The sequence below is a fragment of the Acanthopagrus latus genome, chromosome 10 (assembly GCF_904848185.1).
Source record: "Acanthopagrus latus isolate v.2019 chromosome 10, fAcaLat1.1, whole genome shotgun sequence".
Lineage (NCBI taxonomy): Eukaryota > Metazoa > Chordata > Actinopteri > Spariformes > Sparidae > Acanthopagrus > Acanthopagrus latus.
In genome coordinates this window covers 9,700,395-9,721,533 of record NC_051048.1, presented here as the reverse complement: position 1 = coordinate 9,721,533, position 21,139 = coordinate 9,700,395, and the positions used below count along the sequence as shown (strand labels likewise).

Genomic DNA, 21,139 nt, shown 5'->3' with positions numbered 1-21,139 from the left:
CAAGTGCATCCTGAAGAGTGTAGTGCTTGTTCTTTTGCATACTACAAATTAAATAGAAATGAAAGAATACAGAAGAACAAGAATAAAACATTTATATTTTTATGGTATCAGCATAGGATAGTAAAATTTTGTGAGCATTATGTACAGATTTGCAAAAAGTGTTCTGTAATACAAACCAAATACTTTTACATTTTATTTTTTATATTTCTATTTGTTCTGTACACTTTTAATTGACCAGTAGAACATATTTCAACTTAATATAACTGTTACAGCTAAATTAATTATTACCGTTTTTTGTTATTGTGACAAATAGGTCACATCACATTTTCAGTCGTATTTTAAGGCTAAAAGCCCAATGTGACATATATGTCACAGCGATATTTCCGTAACTGGTTTGATATTACTTTCTTCAACAAATATGGTCAGACAAGGTTGAATGTGATATAGGACATGTTATCAAAGCATTGGAACTGTTAAATGTGTTTGAAATTACCTGTAGTGTTAAAAATCAGCTTTTTGAAATTAGATGCTTTCTTGAAATTTCCACACAGGCCATTCCAGTATTTTGGAGAGGCCACTTCCTGTCAGAGTCACATGACTGTCACATGGTCATCATACCAGGATGTTTAGTATATGTCACTTAGGGACTTAATGAGTTAAAGTCAGACATAAAGCTTTTTAAGGAAGAGACTGGTGTATTCAAAATGTTTGTTACACTGGTGTCACCGTGGGTTCTTATGGGTTAAGAAAGCCCCCAAGCTAGTTTTTTTTTTTTTTTTTAAACAGCAGCTCTCTAACAAGACTCCCCATGCACATTACAATCATTGTCGTAATTGTTATAAACATAAAGCGCAATGAAGTCAACTTGGCAGCTTTGCCGTTGCCCAAACGATGGCATGCCTTTTGTCTTTTTTAAGCTCTGGGTGGAAAACCACAGCTGAGTAGAAGGAGACTGTGGTTCAGTAAAGAAAAGTAGCTGCCCTGATCTGCTCTCTGCTTCCAGTTCATTCCGGACACTTCTTCGTATCCAGGCCAACTGCAAAAAAAACACCCGCCGACAAAAATAGCCTGTACAGAGATGTAATCATAAAATTGACTGCAGGAGGAGAAAAGAGAGAAAGAAAGAGTCTTCACATTTAAAGTGCATTTATAGTCTTTTATTGTACAAAGAATTCTTCACAAAAATATTAAGAAACTGTTGCAGACACCACTGACGCCATTAAGCATACTGTAGGATATCACATGACCAGAACAGTGCCACAGAGAAAGAGAAAGGGACAGAGAGGAATAAAGATAGTAAACACTCTCCAAACCCAAGAGTTGTAGTTTTTTTTTTTGTTGTTGTTGTTTTTCTAGGAGTTACGTCCGCCTCTTTCAAAATACCATTTACAAGCATGACCGAGCGCTGGCAACACAAAAGCTCTTGCTCAGCTGAAGGCTTCACAGCTCCGTGAGGTGCTGGCCGTCCGGGGAATACTGTCAGTGATGTTTGTGAGAACTAATGCCCGGCCGAAGAGGAAACCTTTAAAAGTCCAGGTTTAGCCTCTTGGCCAACTGTGTGCTGCTCAACAAAGCAACTAGATTTCTAGTGTCATGAGAAACGTCTCTGTGTCAGAGACTGAACTGATCGTGTTGTCTGCCGGATAACATTTCAACCCTTCTTACTTTTTTTTTTATTTATTTATTTTTATTTTATTTTATTTTTTTACAATATAGACACTTGTTTGGGCATTTATCCTCTCTCTCTATTTGCAGTGGATTGAAAATATAAAAATATACACAATGTTTACAAAATAAACCTGGTTCTCACTGTACATTGTATCTAGTGGGTGAAAGTAGCATTCTCTTTAGTCCGGACAACTTTTTTTAGAAAAAAAAAAAGACTTTGAGAGTGACGCAATCGAGCTGGGAGCAGGATCCCAGAAACATTCAGCAAGAGGAGAAGCCGCGGCTTGAACTCCCTTCTTTCGTCGTGAGCCGAACCCTGCCCGGGAGGGATTAAAACATCTAGGAGGACACTGTGGTGAAGAACATCCGTCTTGGTATAAAGGCGCCTTTTTTTTTTCCTTCTTTTTTTTTGTTTTGTGACACATTCACCTTAGTCCTCTCTGATTATCTTACAAGTTAAATAAATATGCCGAGAGCCACAAGACCAGGGGAGGGTAAAAGTACTGATTTCACTCTGTAAAACTGAGCGAGCGTGTCCTGGTGGTGTCCGAGGCATACGTATATGCCCAGTGTGCTGTCATCAAAGTCGGATTTGATGAAGAATCAACCAGGCCTAGTGTCCTGCCTGACCTGTCCAACAATCACTGGAGGATTGTCTCAATCGATATGCACGGCAATGTCCCAGCGAACCCAACTTCTACCAGCTTTACACCCCGTGTAAACCATGTTTTGGGCACAAAAAATGCTGGAAGATGCACGTTTTCTGCCTATGAGCAGAAAGGTCGTCATAGTGACTTTAATCTTTGGCCTCCTTCTCAGTGAGTCATGTGAGACTTCTCTTCTTTCTCTGTCGCTCTCTGCTCCTCTGCTCCTGGCAGCTCTAGGGTACCGTCTTGTGTTCTGGTACCGTTCTCGTCCACGTCCTCTTCCTCCTCTTCCTCCTCCTCTGGGTGAGTTTCGTCCATGGCCAACTCTGAGAGGTTTTTCTTCCCCTTCCCGTCCTCCTGAGCTTTCAGCACGTTGCACAGCTCCATCTCGTGGATCTCCACGTCGAACGGAGCGGTGGGAGGCACAAAGGGGGGAGACTTGCAGCCTGCGCAGCCCTGAAACAAACAGTTGAATTGTTAAATTCATGCTTGATTAATACATCTTGACAACATTTCACTCTGTAACCCTTCTATAGCTCAGGGTCGAACTTCGGTGCACTTACAGAGATGTTGATGGCTCGGGGCAGGCGTCCTGTGCGGATCCAGGGGTGCACCTGGCTCAGCTCCCTCTTCTGCTCCTCGGTGAAGCGTGGCTGGTGTTTCTGCATGCTCCTAAGGGCCTCACGGTCCTCTCGCAGCACAGTCTCCATGTCCCTGTTACACAGGCACAGGACAAAAACGTAAGAAACGTGCATTCTTTCTAGTTTAACCAACAAAGGACAACTACCGCTATGACCAGTATGGCAAATCATCGTATTAAGATCTGTTGAGTTTGTGTCGAGCGGTCATGTTATACCTGACAGGCAGCTGATAGGTCATCATGACCTTGTCGTCAGTGTTGGCCATCAGCAGCCAGATGGGGTCCTGGAGGACGCACTTGATGAACTGCTCCTCTCCGCCATCTCCTCCCGCACTACTGCTGCCCCCTGCTGGCTGCTTGCGAGAATGGTCGTTCTCCGACGAGTCGATGCTGCCGAAGTACTTGCTGGTGTGGCTGCCACCTGGATAGGAGAAGAAAAGGTGTAAAAATGTAAAATCACACTAGTGAAGACTTGTGAAGTACTAGTTTGAGTTTGTTTGTGTTTGGTTCAAGATTTTCTTATATCACCATTTTCTCACAGATTCTGATTTCATTCATGTTGTGTCAAAATGTGTATTATCCTTTTTTATTAAGTTGAGTATTGTTGCCTCAATGGAGAATTTGATACATTTTCTATCAAGGAAATGTTTGAAAATTGCCCCTTAACATAGATTATCCAGGAAGGACTCAGGGATAGTGTTAAATGACCAAAATGACTTAAAATCTACTAACTTGTGCCGCTGGTGCCAGAGGAGCTGCAGCCGTTGGAGCCGGAACCTGAGCCAGAGGACCTCGTGCCCGAGGAGCCTGAACCAGAGGCGGCTGACCCGGTGCCTGAGCGTGAGTCTTCCTGCAGCAGCATATCCAGCAGGTCACTGGAGGTGGACATGGCATCTTGGTTGGACTCATTAGTTTCACCCTGATAGGCAAACGAGAGGAAAAGGAAAACGTTTTAAAAACATCCCATGAAATTAAGACACCATCCTACTCTGAATGTCTGTTTACTTACATTCTCAATCTCCTTGGAGTGATCATCAGAGCTCCCCTGATTGGCTGAGCCTTGTCCCCCGGCCACACCGCCTTGCACAGAAGGCGTGGCTTGCTGTGATGCTGCCAGGGCTGTTGCGACCTCTAACCGGTTGCTTGGCGATTCCTCCAGCTGCAGCAGGTTAAGAGGAGAGGAGCAGCGGGACTGGAAGAGGGGGGACTCTGCGCCCTCACGTTCGGCGGGGATCTGACTGTAGGACTGCGGGGTGCTGCTACGAGATGGGGCGCCGGCCGCTGGGAGGGAGACGGGGTTGGAAATGACGGTGGGGAGAGCAGATGGGATGGCGACAGGGTGCGTGAAGTTAGGATTGTAGAAGTGTCCAGGGGTGGCGCTTGGCTGAGGGATGGGTGCTCCCATTTGGGGGAACATGTAGTTGGGCAGAACGAAGGCCATCATCGGAGGCACCATCTGGGTCGGGGGGAAGCGTGACGGGTCTGGGACCGGCTGGGGGAAGGGCTGGGCGAGTGGAGGGTAAACGGGGTAGATTGGAAGCATACCGGGAGCAAAAGGGGCAGCAGGAATGCTGGCCTGGGAGCCCACAGAGGGCCAGGAAGAGGAGTTTGTTGGGGGTCCGAGAGGCATGTTGAGAGGCATGTTGAGGGGCATTGGAGCTGTGCTGGTTCTGGGGTCCTGGCGGCTCCCGCTCAGGCCCAGAGAGCTGTGCTGGTCTGATGACTCCTGGTGTTTGAGTCTCTTACCGCCACGACCACGTCTGTGACCGGTGCTGCTACCTGCGGCGGGGTAATCACGGGAGCAACGCACTCCTGAGAAAAAGAAGAAAACACTGAATTAGGCTACAGTTTTTTGTGTGTGTGTGTGCGCGTGTGGTGTGTGTGGTGTGTGTGTATACCTCGTGACAGAGGGTTGGCAGCAGCTGTGTGGCAGCGCAGATTTGGAGACGCCGTATGATCGAACACGCGCAGCTTGCTGAGGTCCTTGAAGCGGTCAAGGAACGCTTGCTCCTCTTGCTGGGTGTGGGCGGACAGCACCTCCTTCGTCAGACCCATCCTGCCTCCCCCACCTCCTCCTCCTACACCCCCACTTCTTCGGGTGTCCCTCTCTGGCTGAGTGGCTTGAGGAGGGGGAGGGGGAGCAAGAGGAGGGGGAGAGGTGATGGCTGTGTTAGCGGGAGGTGTCAGGCTGCTGGCCGGACGAGTCAAGGTAGTTGTAGGAGTGGCGAGCATGGGAGTCATGGTAGCCTCCTCCATGATGATGTCTGATAGAGAAGAAACATGAAGAGATGTTAAAGCATTTAAATTGAGACGATGCAACTCCAGAAAGAAGAAGTGACACATTCTTCCTCTGAGAAATGAAAAGTTAAATCCATTAACAGTAACATTCAGTCTTAGATTTTGTTGCTACAGCCTTACTTGGTCTGATATGACCAGTTGTTAATAGTGGCTAATGTTATTCAAGAAAGATATAGATAGCGAAAGAAAGACAGTGATTGGTTAGTTTGCCGACTCCAAGACCCTTCTGTATTTAAGCTACTGTTATACTACATTTTCACTTTTAACATTATCCCACAACAGTTATTTGAATAGTCTTACTTTATAACAGACACAAAAGAGAGGACACTTAAGGACAAATCTTTTGGTAAAGCAGAAAAAAAAACAGACAGCAAGAAACTTGAAGGAGAAAATTTCCAAGATGAGAAAACAAAAGGCATAAATCAGATTACCTCCAATCTGCAGTTTTATCATGCGGCTACAGGTTTCTGCAAGATAATTCTTAAGACTTTTGAGCTAGTGAAAACACTTTGAGGTCAGTTTCTTTCAAAATAAGCGAGGAAGGTCAAATACAACAGCATCAGAGTGTTACTGGTCAACAGAATAAGTAGGGCTTCTTTGAGGCTCAAATCAAACTCCAACCCTTATTCATTTGGAGGTCGTTAAAATAAATTTAGGGGCTCAGTTCACCCTTTTACTGTTATTTATCCATCAAGATTGTTTGTTTGTGCGAGTTTTGGAGACATCAGCTAATGAGATAACTGACTTTTTTTAGAACATAAGGGACTTTCAATATCTTCGAGAAAAAGCAGAGGTACTGCTGATACCAGCAAAACTCGGCAACTCGAAAGAAGTCTAGATGGATAATCATCACCACAAAAAAATGCGTATTTTTTTAATCTGGGGGTGAACTGTCCCTTTATGACATGCACGCACCTCATACGTTCAAACAAGACAACCTGCTGAAAAGCAAATGCTAACATGGTTCAGAGAGTGTTGATGGTTCCCACCTGACTCTGGAGGCTTCTTGTCTCCAACATGCACGATGGTGCTGCTGAAGCTACACTGGGACGTGACTGAGGCTACACTCTCTGCCTTTGTGGCCATGGTGAGCGGTGGCAGAGAAGGTGGTTCACCTACAAGGCTAACTGAACCACCTGCAGAGACAACAAGTTCAACAAGCTCAGGATTTGTAGACTGACTACAGACACAACAACAAGCATGCTCATTGGGGATCGAGAATGATCTGTAAATAAACACAGCAACAACATATTTCATTCTATGTTATTACTTTCAAGTAAAAAGTTCAAAAAGTACCTTTGTTGTTGCCGCTGGCCTCCTGCTGTTTGTCGTCATCAGACGTGGAGGTGCACGAGGACGAGCCGCACTTCCTTTTGACTGTGTTAGGAATGTTACAGCTGTCCAAGTACCTGTGTGGAGCCAAATTGACGATAGACTAGTATTAAAAGAAGCAATGACTAAAAACTGATGAGATAGGCTTCAGGTTAGTGCTTGCTCGTGCACACACACACACACAAACAAACAAACACACACCTTATGATGCTGTCCAGACAGTTGATTTGCTGGTAGGAGTAGCCGGTGGGAGCCTCCTTCTGTACAAGTGGTGCAGGGACCAAAGCTTTGGGAGGCTTCGTAAGGTCGGCTATCAAACCTCTGATTGGGTCGCTGCTAATGGCCCTTATGTTTGCTGGGCCTGGATGAAGAGTAGGGAGGAACGGAAAATAGAGACTTTAGATGACTGTTGACAAATTTTTGACGTCATAGTTAATCAGTGGCCCTCTAAATTCAAGCATCTGTTGCTATCCCTTTCTTTTACCTGCGCTGGTGTTTTTTCTAGGCGCTGGCCGGTTACGGGACTCGATAAACATCTGCTGTCCGTTAGTCTTGACCATGTGAACATCTTTGCAGATCTGCTGGAACGTCATCTGGAAAAATAAATGATCGGACTTGTTAAAAACATATGGCAGGATGTTCTCAATGATCTAAAGTGTGCTGATTATGAAAAAAACAGGACGCATTCAGCTAGGTAACCATCAGAATTTGAATTTGATGTTTCTCCTCTGACAGTCTCTCCTATAGACTCACCGGTTTGTGCGAAGTAACTGCAGCAGCAACCACTTCCATGGCGGGGCCGTTGCTGTCGCTGGACGAGGCAGCGGAGGCGCTGAGGTGCTGTTGATGTGAGCGGTGGGAGCCCCGTGAGCCGCTGGAACCGAGCGAGCTGTAGCCCTGGGAGCCGCCGCTATGCACTGGCTGCACCAGGACCCGGTGGATCTGCTCGCTAAGCTGAACCACGTCAGGCGTGGTGACCCGACTCTCGCTGCCCGGCGGTGTCGTGAACACATCTTCGTTCAAAGGGCTCCTGGGGAGGTGGGGGAATAATGTTAGAGCACTCCCTCATGCGTTAGATCATTTTCAGTTCTACATCTCTCTACCTCACCTCAGAAATCTACCCCTTTGTCATAATTGCGAATGTTTTATAATTAGTTGTAATGTTTATAGTCTTACGTTCTGACTTTGTGGCGCCCTACGATGAACGCCACCTTCCGGCTCCAGGGGTTGACAAAGGAAGACCAGCTGGTATCGATGGTCAGATATTCCCCATTGCGGGCGCACATCCTCAAAGGTGAATATTCAAACGGCTGCCCTGCAAACTGAAAGACTAAAGGGAGACAAAAGTGCAGACATGAAGACACCAGAGACTTTTTTTTTAAAGATTAAAATTACTAATTTTGAATAGATTTATGACTCAATAAGACGATGTAAAGACAAGTCAAGAAGAGAAGAAAATTCATGTACAGAAATATTCAAAAACAAATACAGAAAAATACTATTTTCTATTGTATGTAAACAGCAGTTACAGCTGAGTGCTAAATGAACTCACTCTTCTCGTGTATCGCCACCATCATGGGCCTGTCTTCAGGGTGGATGTAGAGCAGGGTGGGGGTTCCCACCAAGTCCTGAGGCAGGTAGCCCAACAATGGCACTGCCCTGTAAACAAATATTTGTATATATTTACACACTGTCAGACAGTAATAAATTGTTACTGTACTGGAGCAGCAGACAGATTGGCTTACAACTCAATCCAATTATAGAAATATTAAGAGAATAACTGTAAACAGTGGATGAACAGTGACTATTGTATTCAGAGGTTACTGACCTCTCATCAACTTCCTGGAAGAGGCAGCTGGGAGTGTGACTGGTGGTGAAGATCCTCTTGTCTGCTGGGATACGAGGAGCTGAGGGAACACAGAATCAAAAGATGTGGTGTTTATGACAGAATTAATATTCAGACAAATATGGTATGGTTAGTATGTCTATTATATGTCATCAGACACAAATCATTTGAAGTAAGTTAAGTTCATAATCATGTGGCGAGCTGCTCCATTACAACAAATGCATTATGTTAATAAGCAGAAACGATCTAATCTTGATACACAAATACATCACATCAGCTTTTCTATTTAGATGGAGTACGATCCAGCTGAGATGAAATTCATTTATCAGAGGTCTACTGTATTTGTGATGCCTGGGTTACTCTGACATGGCATTTATCAAAACTGCAAAGCCACATCAACAACATTGTTTGAGTTGTGTGTCAGACAAACTCAAACTTATCTGCTCACATAGATATAGAGGGAGTAAAAAGACAAATACCCTCGTATCCAGAGTGGACCCTCTCTGCGATGAGCAGGCAGCAGGGCTGTGGCTCAGCGCCGTCTGAGTCTCTGATGGTCAGCTGGTAGGGCGTGAGGCGAAAGGGGTAGTAGCGCATCTCGCGGCCCTGCGTCCGGTCGGCACTGATGCGGCAGAACATGGACTTCTCCTGAGTGCAGTCGACAGAGGGAGTCGCTGAGAGGAAAGAGAGTCGGGGAACAATTCAGTCAGTGAAGGAAGTTGTCAAAGATATTCAACGTAGACCTGATTGGATCACTGGAGCATACTTATCAAAAAAAATTGAAATTGAAAAATGCTTTTCTCACTTTTTTCCAATACCATCTCACACCAAGCCTCCCTCTTATTTATAACCATTCTTCCCTATTTGACTGTGACTCAGCTCACCAGATCCGATGCAGGAGGCCCAGGGTGGCAGGCGGCAGGGTGCCGTGCCGCTGTAGAAGGTGCTAACGTCCTGCGGGGCTAAGAGCTCTGAAAACACGATCCCCTGGAGAAACTCGGGCTTGCAGCGCAGCAGGGACGATCCCTGCGGTGATACATATACGACTTGCCCTGACAAGAATGATACAGCCATGGAGAAAGTGTCCTGAAGAGAGGAAAAAACAAAAAGAGGAAGGCGGTGAGACATCTCCAACAATTCATTTATATACTTAATTCCTGAGGGTTAAAAAAAAAAAAAAAAAAAAAGCCATAAAAAGATGATGTCCAAGCCTTACTAACTGCAGTATGCAGATACTCGCCTGAGAAGTAACTGAGACTGATGAGGCAGTTTTAAGAAAACAACATGAAGTTTAATCAAATGAACAGCTGTTGAAACTTACAGTGTTTTTGAGGGTGTATTCTGAGGTGATGTTGTCAAGCTCCTCAATTGTGAAGGCAGACAAGTCCAGACTGCAGCCGTGACACTCCTCTACGCTCCACTGATGATAGTACTCTTTGTTGGCTGGAAACGTAGATGAGAGAAGGAAAAAAAAGAAAGTCAGGGTGTGACTATTTTTAATTTAAGTGCGTATTGTTACAAACATTATGTATGCAGAAAAACAAGCAAGGGAAACTGTTCAGCTTACTAGAAAATATGGTAATGCTTTCTAATAGGGTCCTTATAAGATGCTTACTTACATTATTATGTGTTAATAAGACTGACTGGTTATCTCATAAAACTTAATATAAAGCGTTACGAACATGCAGACAGAAACGCTCCTCACCTCGAACTTGTTTGACACACTGAAGTGCATATTTTAGTGCATTTAGAGTGCTGGAGTGGCCTTTGGCCTTGCGCTCATTGGGAAGGCGCAACTTCAGCTCCTTAATGGCCTTCATGAGTTCCTTCTGGGTCTGGACCCTCGCCGACTGGTCACTGCTGCAGCCAGAGGTGGAGGGGGGGTCATGCTCTGAGCTGGTGGACAGCAGGCTGTAGGCCAGGGAGCCGCTGGGAGGGGACAGACTCTGGGAGTTGGAGCTGGAAAAGAGAGGGGCGGTTCAGATTAGTAAAGATCATTTTTACGCACGTAAAACGCGTAACGCTGCCCATAATCGCTCTCCTAATACCTCTTGTTGCTCTCTGTCGTTTCCATCATGCCAGAGTCCTTGCCGTTGGACGAGCTGTGTGAGCTGCGTGTGGATTGGCGTCCATGTGAGCCGCTCTCCCTCTCCATCCCGCCCTCGCTTTCCCTCTCGCCGGAGTCATTCCCGCTGGATAGTCCGTCCATATCGTCCGAGTTGGGTCCCCTTCGGTCTCTGGACGAACATCCGGATCCCGACCCTCCGCTGGGAGACGAAGCGCCTCCAGACCCACTCTCCTGCTCCTGAGAGGCGACATTGGCACCGGGCTGACCGCTGCCGGTTGCCACGGAGTTTAACCCCTCGGACTCAGCTTCCTGCTCATTGTCTTTATCATCGGCCCTTGCCACTCGCCCCCGGGTGCTGCTGCCGGGCATTGATTTAGGGTTGTCATAACTCATACTAGAGTAAAATGAGGCTGGGACAGCTTGATTGAGGTGTCAGCCGAGGTAAAACAGGAACAACTTTGATTTAAGTGGGACTACTATTTACAAACAGGTGAATCATTTTTGCTGGCTGTTTGTTAAAAGAACTAAGGAGAGAAATCCATTGTTTCTCCTGCAAAAAAAGTGACAAGAAAGAGGTTTGGGCTTAAAGCCCTTTTATAGGTGCAGATGTTGGCTGTTGCAAATGACAAAAGGCAGTGTTTGCCCTTTTCAAAAAAGACAGCAATTATCTTGAGAAAAAGTGTCGCTCAAAGTAATGCAGACAAGACGCAATTTTCTGCTCGTGAAACAGCCTTGGCATAAGTGTTCCAACAGATGGGATGAGAGATTGTGAGGGAGAGTGAGAAAAACAGCTCTTGGTTAGAGCAAGAAAAAAAACCCCCCCGAACAATCTCTTCAGTCCGTAGCTGGTCTTGTCGCCGCTTCGGAGATGTGCTGCTCTAAGTGCTGAAGGCTACCTGAGATGACAGAAAAAGAGAGAGACGGACAGAGAACAAGAAGGAAAAATATCAGCTGCAGGTTCACATAAACACTGGTCACGGTCTAGCCAGCATCTCCAAAGGACGCAGCTTATCAGCAGTTTATCATGTCGGTCTCCAAGGGAGAAGACTCAAACACGGCCGTGAAATGTTTACACAGCGGCGTGGTGCAAACTGAACACCCAGCTGTGAGCCTTTCCCCCAGATTATCTGGAGAAAAGAAGTACCTCATCTGCAAGTACGTATGTACTGTATATAGACCAGGGAGAACATTTCATGGGACTTTTGTTGGTCGTCACAGCTTTGTCCCGTTTTACCCAGATGACGCTCAAACAAAAACAACACCAGGAGGGCAAAGCTCTGCATTAGAGGGTTGTTATAAATTAGGGATTGTATGTGTACAGTAGCTAAAAGTGTGTGTATATATGGCCACCACCTACGCAAGTAAAAGTCTAGGGCTATTTATTTCTTGCAAGGGAGACACCTCATAATCCTTTAAGCCCCGCAGACGCAACCTGAAGGTGACAGAGAACAGCCCTCAGTCGTCAGTCCTTCCAATTTTATACACCTGGCTGCCCCACAAACCCCCTTGACCGATGTCCCTCAGATGTGCTGTGATGCCTTTCGGTGCAGAACTTGCTCAGGACAGGTTTAGCTCGTTTCAGACACACTTGACGCAAAACCCAAACGCGGCTGAGGCAACGGGTTTAGGGTGGCCGCCACCAGCTGGACACTGGGACAAAGAGGATAACAGCTAATGACAAATGTTACTCATGAAACGGAAATACCTAAAGCAAACGCAACAACCAGGAATGGAAACTGTTGAGGTGCAGGTTTTCATGTGATACGGCCTCGGTGCATGAAATGAAATGCTAATCAGCCTTATGTTTGGTCAGATGGATGATGCAGCCCTGCACATGACGAGCAGTGTGTGCCACCGCACGAAGTGGGCGGGGGGAGAGGGAGCGATTAATCTATGGAAATATGCAAGCAGGGCGTGAGTGGGCGTTGAGGCAGGCTGCCACTGATGCGTACTTCCACGGGTGAAGACAGACACACGGCTGTGGGTGCAGGTGGTGGTGGGGAAACTGTGCTCAGGCTACTAGAATACCTGGATGTGCCATTCTGGCCATCCCACCGACCCACCCACACACACACACCCACCAAACTTGCTAAGCCAACTGTAGTGGGCCAAATTCAACTTCCTGTAACGCTGATGCAGCCAGTCACAGCATGCACTGGGTGACAAAACAAAAGAAAAACAGACACTACAATAACGCTCATATTCCCACCTACAGGAAATTAGGCCTTAGGAGTGTGGGGAGAAGGCTCGCACAAAACACACACATGTACTCGCCACACTGCGCCGCCTCAAGCAGCCAGGTCAGATTTTGAGGCCATCGCTGTGAGGTAACAGTGCCCGCCACTGAGCCGCTATGCCGCCCACCCGCTCAGATTATTCACAGGAAATGCACACGATAAATCCAATCTCTAATTATGCAAGTCTTTCTCGGTGTGGGAAAGCATATGTAGCACGGGTCGCTGGCTATACAAGATGCTGCCTTACCCACTGACCAAAGTGCAAGCTACTTTTTAGAATTTGTTTAATTACATGTTTAAATTTAGCATACATGACTTGAACAACTCTACTACCTGGTTGGGGTCACTCAACTCCAGGTGGGGCAAACATTCTCGCTCGGTCTCCCATGCACTTCAGCTGAAGCCAATACGAATCATGAATTTGACATCTACTTTTTGGTGTTATCTCCTCGCAGGTCAGAATTCACTATAGTTCAACCATTTCCTGATAATTCGACAACCAATGCTAGGTTGCAGCATTATTAAGACAGGTGGTTATCATACTGTGGACATGTGCTTATCTAAAGCATTAATCTCTACTGAATTACTGTTTATAAAAATATATTTGTTTCAGGTTTATATCAAGATTCATCATCAGGCCATAATATTTAATGGGTGAAATTAGAATAGAGAGGCCCTTGTGTTTACATTCCTTTCAAAAGATCATCGTAACTGGGTTAAGGTTAGGGATTATTAAAACAAAGATAACAGTGTTGATGGAAATGGAGATGCCATTATTCTACGTGTCATTACCTTGATTTGTCTAATATGCATCATCACTTTCATACACTGTTTAAAGACTAATTGCTCTGATCATATATTCAGGCATAAACCAGTAATAAGTACCATAACCTATATTCCCTACTTGTTGTGCCTAAATTGGGAGAACTTGCCGCTTTTCACTTGTTTTTATCAATGTAAATTGAATATCTTCGGTTTCAGACATTTGAGATTTAACCTTGGTGTTTCATTTTCATATTATCAAAAACAACAGAACGGTCTAGATAACAATTGCCAGATAAATCAACAATCAGCCCTGTTCTTCTAATTATTCATCTATTAACCCTAGCAGAACTGTAATATTACTTCCTTCTCTAGGGCAGGTCAATTTCCAACTGGACCCTAATGTTACCATACCTCTAAATTATGGATGACACGTTGCTCCATCAGGTTAAAAATGGCAAATAACTTCATGTTGCTCAACATTTGGTGGAAATTATCCACCATTATCTCAAAGGGTTGGACTATGCCACATCTAGAATGGCTCCTGAAAATTATTTACATTTGAGGTTACTGAAGCCAAGACTACATACACATGAACACTGCAAAGAACGCCTTGCTCATCTATCATGTAAAACCAATACCCGTATTTACAGTCACTATTTCATACTACGTGCTATCCTGACACACTATCATGCTATATCAACATCACCTGAATCGAACTCAAGATAATAAACTAATCAAACACAATTCCCTGCTGCATAATGCAAGTGGAGGCTGCAGGAAGGTGTGGCGCGGCTCCGTGCATGAACATGTGTGAACTTCTCCGCTTGTCTGACCCCACCACCCCAGTCACAGCCTGCATCACGACATGTTTAAAATGACACAATAAGAAGAAATACCGTATAGACGCCTTCACCGATCTCATCGTCCGTATAGAGACGCTGCTCGACGTGCCACACCGTTCTTCCTGTCTGTTAAACAACGCTCGCGCAGCACAGCAGCTCTGTCCCGCCTTGCTTTCCTGTGTACATTCTGCACGTGTACTCGGCCGTGCTCCCTGCGAGCATCTCCGGCTCCTGATTGGTCGGCGCGCCGGACCAATGACAGAGCGCGTCCAATGAGACGCTGATGTGCCTCTTACAGGGGTCTGCCTGACTCGAGGCTGCCAGACACTGGTCTCAGCTCCGCCTCTGGGTTGGTCTTTATAAATATGGAAGCGATGTGCAGATGTGTGAGCTGACTCACGACCAGTGTCTCTGAAGGAGCCAGCTCTGTACATAATGTACGTTTATGAGACAAAGACACACGCGCTTTTTGCATGGGCCGGGTGGGGTAAAAATATGGGACTACCTCTTCTCACCATAGCCAGTGGAGATTACATAACAGTATATGATTACATTATAACTAAACATGTACACACATTGCTATACGTTTTCTAGATTGTATTAACTTTTGCTGTTTCCTTTTTGTGATTAAATATATCATGCCCAAGTAATTTATATCTAAAATTATTTAAGGCTCTGTTCTTAAAGTGAAAGTGAGGAGAGGAGCTATGATTTTGTACTGAAGGGAACGGCAAAAGTGTCTCAGCAGTTTACTACCCCATTAAAAATGTTAAACACTGCTTTTATTCTCATTTATCCTTCCTCTGAATAAGGCATTTGTCTTTTTCCCCTGGGTTGTATGCGCCCCTCTAACAAAAAGGCCAGCACCAACCTGGCCGCCCTATCAAAACTGATCTAGAACCGGCACTGATGCTGGCTGCCTTGGGGTGGGGGGGACTGGTTACAACATGGCACACTTTCTGCAATGTGTGGGATTCATGCTCCACTGAGGTCACCTGAAACAGGTACCTTGGATAAAATCCTTCATCAACCACCCTGTTAACATTTTAATTCTCACTATGACACTCACTAATTTCAGAAACCTGCACTACTTTACAGTAATGCAGCTTTTACAACCAGGAAAGGACACCGCTTACACTGTATCATAACAGAATAACCTCCAAAATCTAAGACGATAACGAATATCATATTATGACAACATTACCATATCAATATACCGACTGTGATGTGACATTACAGCACATGACCAAGCTACCTGCAGTCCTGTACAATGATCGGAACTCTGCATTTTTTTTTGTGATTCATTTTGTGTGCAACATTGGCTAGATTTTTATGTCACTGCTCTAACAACGTATTATGTAATCCACTGAGGTATTCCACTGTCAGGGAAAGGCTGGAGGCTTGTGTGGTTAGAAGAATGTTGTATTGTTTTTGGCTGAAACCACCAACCAGGAAAAAGATGTGTCAGTTGTGTGTAATGATGACACATGCAGTTCTCGATATGCTGACATGTTTATCAGCAAGTCAGAGCTATGTCCCAATTATAACTGTTTGTTTACCCTGAGCATTAAAAAAACTTCAAGCTAGAGGTAAAGTCTGAGGGTTCGCCTGATTTTTTTTGACCTAGACACACACTTAAGAATTGTGCCTCAGCTGTTGTAGTTATAATGGGCCTCATTTACCACTAGAACAAACTTAACATTCTTAAGATTAAAAAGGGAACGTTTCCTTCAAAGGGCTTATGTCAAGCATTTGCTGATATTAGAGCTGGAATGATTGGGTGATTAATCATTTCAATGATTGAAAGAAAACTGACTTACAATAATTTTGATCATCGATTATCCCTTTTAGCAATTTTTCAAACAAAAATATCCCAAACTTGCTGGTTCCAGCTTCTTAAATGGAAGGACGTGCTGCTTTTCTTTGTGAAGAGTTGGGGAGAGTCTAAATAATTACTGATGAAATTGAATTTAGGAGCATCCTAATAGCGTTAGCTGGCCTTTTTTGTGCTCAATAATTAATGAGAAAAAGAAGGTGTGCTGTCACATTGCACCCATGTGAAGTTATCGCTTAAAGAAAATGTCAGACTCTCTTTTCAGTCTATGTCAATAAATCAATTATTTGTCTACATTCACCAAGATAAATGTACATGTGTCCAGTCCACAGAGTGTGGTGTTGGAAGTGGAGGAGCTCTTTTTGATGTCCACTGTAATCATTACACTGATTCAATAAAACAAACTAGAACCATTCTTACTTCTAACCTGTGAAACCTTTTAAACAATCCCACCCCTTTTTTAGATTCATGCGCAAACTCTTGTGCTGATCCCAAAACATTCTCTGTGTTACATCCTGCCCTGCTGTCCTATTACTATATCAATTATATCAAGTTATGAGGTTTCATTAAGACTTAAATCAGAGCCAATGTTGGTAACTGTGGTTTTGCAAAAAAAAAAAAAAAAAAGGTAATTACAGTCTATTGCTTAACTTTAGCATCATTGGGCTACATTACACATCGGGTTTCTGCTGGAAATAACACAAGTCACAATATTTTCAGTTTTAGGATGCCATCTGGCTTCACCTGTAGCAAAACAAAAAGTGAAACACCAGATCTTCCAATATCAAATTAATTCATACTTAAAGGGATGGAGATGTCCACATACCTAACCTAACCCTGTAGAGCTGTAAACACAGACCAACCTCAATGGGAAAAGATCAAACATTTGCCTCCAGATGAGGCAATAAATGTTACCACCCTGAAAGTACAAGTATCTAACCACCAAACCTGGGAATAATAATTTTAAATAGCAAGAAAATGCTCATTAACAACGACAATAGAAACCACGATCATGAACACATGTTTAAGAGCCGCTAGTGAGCTGTTTCCCAGCAGCCTGTGGTATGTTCAGTAGTCCTTATTGTTTTATTATTGTCTGAGGACATGGAGGGCACACATGACCCAGCTCCGTCTCACTTGGCCTTAAGCTTGATGTTTTGTGCTCAGTTTATAGAGGAAAGGAGATTAGTGGGGAGCACAGTGTGACTTTTAGCGGTCACTGAAGGCACAAACTTGACGCCAAAACCGGAGAAAACCATGTTATGCTGCTCCTCTGCTTCACCCATCAGAGTCCAACTAACAATGTGATGGACACTAGAGATTGTTTACCTGTGTCATGTGTTGAGTTAACCTTCAACAAACCTGGGTTCACACAGATTAAATGTGGATCACTACCTGTCACCCATGCAAAATTAGTACAGCTCACTGGTGTCAAACCTGACCAGTTTGATTTGCATGTGCATATCTTTTTGCTGGCCACCCACGACACCCTTCGACACTTTTAAACAGGTCTCATACATTAGGAGAGGGAAGTTTACTTTGAGCGATGTTTCAGTGTTTAGTTTTTTTGTGTAATTGCTTTTGCTCTTGATGCGGCAGCATCTCTCTGGGTCTCCTCAGTCACCACTCTGTGGACTTAGACAATGTCCTGCCCACAGCTTTAGCTGACTGGCTACACATCATGGTTAATGGCCTATCAATGCTGAATAATCTGTCAAGTAACCACTAACTTTATTTATGAAATAAATGTAGGAGAGTAAAAAGTACAATATTTGCCTCCAAAATGTAGTGAAGTAGACATAAAGTAGGAATATTACTTGAGAAGTAATCTTAAATCTTACCTAGTTAAATTCTGTCACTCTTTTTAAATTTTGACAAAAGATTCTAACATCTACTGCAAATGCACATTGTTCAAAATATTGGTATTGCTAGTTTCTTTCCATACTCAGCCACTCACAGGCTCAAATATCTAGGAGGTTTCATCTGTGCAGATTCTTGGACCTCTCAAGCCTCCGAGGTCTGTTATAAATGGCCTACTGCGCCATACTGTCTGGACAGTTACTGTAAAGCAGAAAATATGGCATCCCACATGCAGCATAGTGCTGGAAAAGGGCTGCTCTGATACGCTATGCAAATTCTCACAAATGCCACATGTCACAACACAGAGGATGACCGAAAAGATGCCAGCTTCTCACTCCATGGTCACCACTTGATAAGTGTGAAAATGCATACATTCATGGTTGACTGAGAGGATGCTAGAAAAGACAAACACATACATAGATTTTTTATTTTTTTTTTTACGATGCAAGTATTTTAAGAAGGTTTTGCTATGGTGTGTTTGTGGTGATATGACAGAGGAATTCTGAGCTGCAGCCTTTTTAAGTAAAGATTTTGAAGGAGATGCAGCAGCACATTGGGTGGACTGCAACAGTTGTCAATCACAGCACACAATTTGATTTGCTGGAAGCACACAATGTTCTTTTTTTTTTTTTTTTTAAAGCCGGCCTTCAACAAGTGTTTGAAGGCATATTAGAAGGTGCCTCTAGTGTAGGGCTGTTCAAAGTTGGGGTCCCTGGGGCCAAAGTTCATCCACCGTCAGGTTAGATTTGACCGACTAGGTTTTCTCGTAAAAAAACAAACAAAAAAACATTGTATACATTTAAAAAAAATACATTTCATTTTTGTGAGGCATAAAATAACTCCTTAAAATCATGGGATCCCTAATCATTATTTTTACCCATAGTCCAAACATAGAACTTGGAATCAGTATAATTCTATAATTTTACATCTTAACTGACAATAAAATAACAGGTGCTAACACTAATCATGTCAGTGTCTCCGGTGCACTGGAAAATAAATGTTTCAGAACATGTTTCACGTAAATAGCCGTACACCGTGAACCTATCACAGTGGGACATTTTGTTTCCTTGGTGCACATTGTGCAATGTACAATGCGCATGTCCACTCCACAGAAACTAAAACAGACATGTTTAATTCCGTTTAAGAAAAATAGGTCAACAACTCTTAAAATCTGGATGAACGCCAGTATTTGAGGAGGCTCTCTTTACTTCACGGGGTTGGCTTTCAACTAAAATGATCACTGTTTACTTATTGTAATGGCGTCCGTTTTCACGAAGCGATATCGCAAACAAGCACACACTCTCAGCTGTATATTCTGACGTTTCCCGAACAACTTAAAGGTAAACATAAACTTTGCATTACAACGATATTACGGGGCGGTTAAATTTGGCGATTTCTGCTGTTTGTACACTGGCGCAATCAAACCTCGAGTTAGCATGCTAACGTTAGCTAACAAGCAAAGGACACGGACACGACAACAATCCAAACCCCTACCAGCTTACCTTAGATATGCTTCGCGAAAAACACACGGCTTCGATATTCCTCGACAAGAAACTGCTCGGAGAAACGGCAAAAATCCTGGTATTACCGACCGTCCTTGCTGTGCCGTCCGTATGAGCTCTCAGAACATTTTCTTTCTCCACCCCCAACAGTAGTTTACACGAAGGGATACACGTGCCGGTACATGTACTGTTGGACAAAAAGCCGTGATTGGGTAGCAGGAGGCGATGTCCCCGCCCGTACACGCCCCGCAGCGCTTCTGATTGGCTGTTGTGGGCGGGACTAGTTGCACGGGGCTCTGTAGTCACGTTGAAGTGTGTCTGGTCCTGAGTTCAGCTCCCAAACAGAATGGAACATGAGCCTGATGTGGCCTACTTGAGCGGCCGTAATACAGGTGATAGCATCGCAACGTCATTTATAGTAAGACTGGCGTGTCGGATGTTTTCACAGTTCTGTCAGCAGAGTATTCAAAGTGTAGCTGTTACTGCCATAGTTGTGCTAGTTTGTGTAAACCCAATCATAATCTGAGATGTCACCCTCATCAGAAATCAACCGTGGTGACTAAGGGTGAAAAGATAAGGCTATGGGCGTTTTTATGTCCACAGCTAATATATATAGCTAAATATGCAGCTGATAATAATTATAATAACAGTGATGATGATGATATATTTCCATGCAGACAACAAATCCATCCAATCTTGTCGACTCATCTTTTTACCAGTGCACCAAGTTGCACAGGTCTTATACTGCTGCGCGGTTGCACCGCACTTACGGCTGCGGCAGGACCCAGGCATGCACATTTCAACGTGCTCCCACACGGTGACGTCACATGTTGTGCTTGTCCTCTGCGAAGGCACGCGGCAGACGGGGTGGTTGATGAGCGGCCGTAAACAGTGCAGATGCAGAGCGCATGCCAGCGTGTAAACAGCCATTATTACAATGATACACGCTTATCTTTAATGGGAGGAGATGTACTATGCCAGAAATGTCTTCAACACACGTGAATAAATAAATAAATAAATGAATAAATCTTTTACAAAAAATGTGTCATAAAAATTCATGTAATACATGTTTTTAGGTGCAGTAAACTCTGAAATACAGTAGATTTATAAATATATCATGAAAACAAACACTTCTACTAGTGAAGTGAAAAAAGTGCTGTGCATATTCATGTAGGACTATGCCCAACTGTGCTATTAATATATCATTGCCAGGCTCTCCACAGTGCCACCACTTGGACACTTCACGCAAAATATTCTGCATCTCTGGGTAAATGCCCCATTTTCTTCACCAGTCAGTAGTTTAGTCGGCCTCTCTGTGCAATTGGCTGGTTCAGTTTGCACTTGGCCTGTGTGAGCTTGTGAACTGAAAACAGCAGTGGAGACACTCAGCCTGTTGTAGTGTTTTTGTGCAGCTGTGCAGAGTCGCAGTACTTTGCCATATTTATATAACCTGCATGTATATCGTAAGCTCAAACCTTTGTTAATTCATGCTTTTCTTTTAACATAGATTGCAAGAAAACAAAAACAACGACAAGATTAAGAGTCTGATTAACACTGGGGCTGCTTTAAAAAAAGAGAATGACTGGCTGGTTATTAATGT

The 21,139-nt window shown here is 44.1% G+C and overlaps 1 protein-coding gene across 2 annotated transcripts; it reads right to left on the bottom strand.

The window, feature by feature from the left end:
- Positions 1–1,142: 1,142 nt before the first annotated feature.
- Positions 1,143–19,852, bottom strand: per1b (period circadian clock 1b). Of its 2 annotated transcripts, none has more exons than XM_037111983.1 (20): positions 19,540–19,852; positions 10,480–11,395; positions 10,137–10,390; positions 9,753–9,874; positions 9,316–9,517; positions 8,911–9,105; positions 8,414–8,492; positions 8,138–8,244; positions 7,762–7,915; positions 7,339–7,615; positions 7,070–7,178; positions 6,787–6,946; positions 6,550–6,662; positions 6,243–6,389; positions 4,854–5,219; positions 3,965–4,767; positions 3,688–3,874; positions 3,172–3,376; positions 2,879–3,029; positions 1,143–2,771 (listed from the first exon to the last, which is right to left on the bottom strand). In XM_037111983.1, exons 2-20 carry the CDS (start codon positions 10,890–10,892, stop codon positions 2,484–2,486), a joined length of 4,332 nt encoding a protein of 1,443 aa, XP_036967878.1. In that variant the 5' UTR covers positions 10,893–11,395; positions 19,540–19,852; the 3' UTR covers positions 1,143–2,483. The 2 variants fall into 2 exon arrangements, with proteins under 2 accessions (XP_036967878.1, XP_036967879.1); XM_037111984.1 differs by lacking the exon at positions 19,540–19,852 and adding an exon at positions 14,398–14,517.
- Between the last annotated feature and the right edge of the window lie 1,287 nt (positions 19,853–21,139).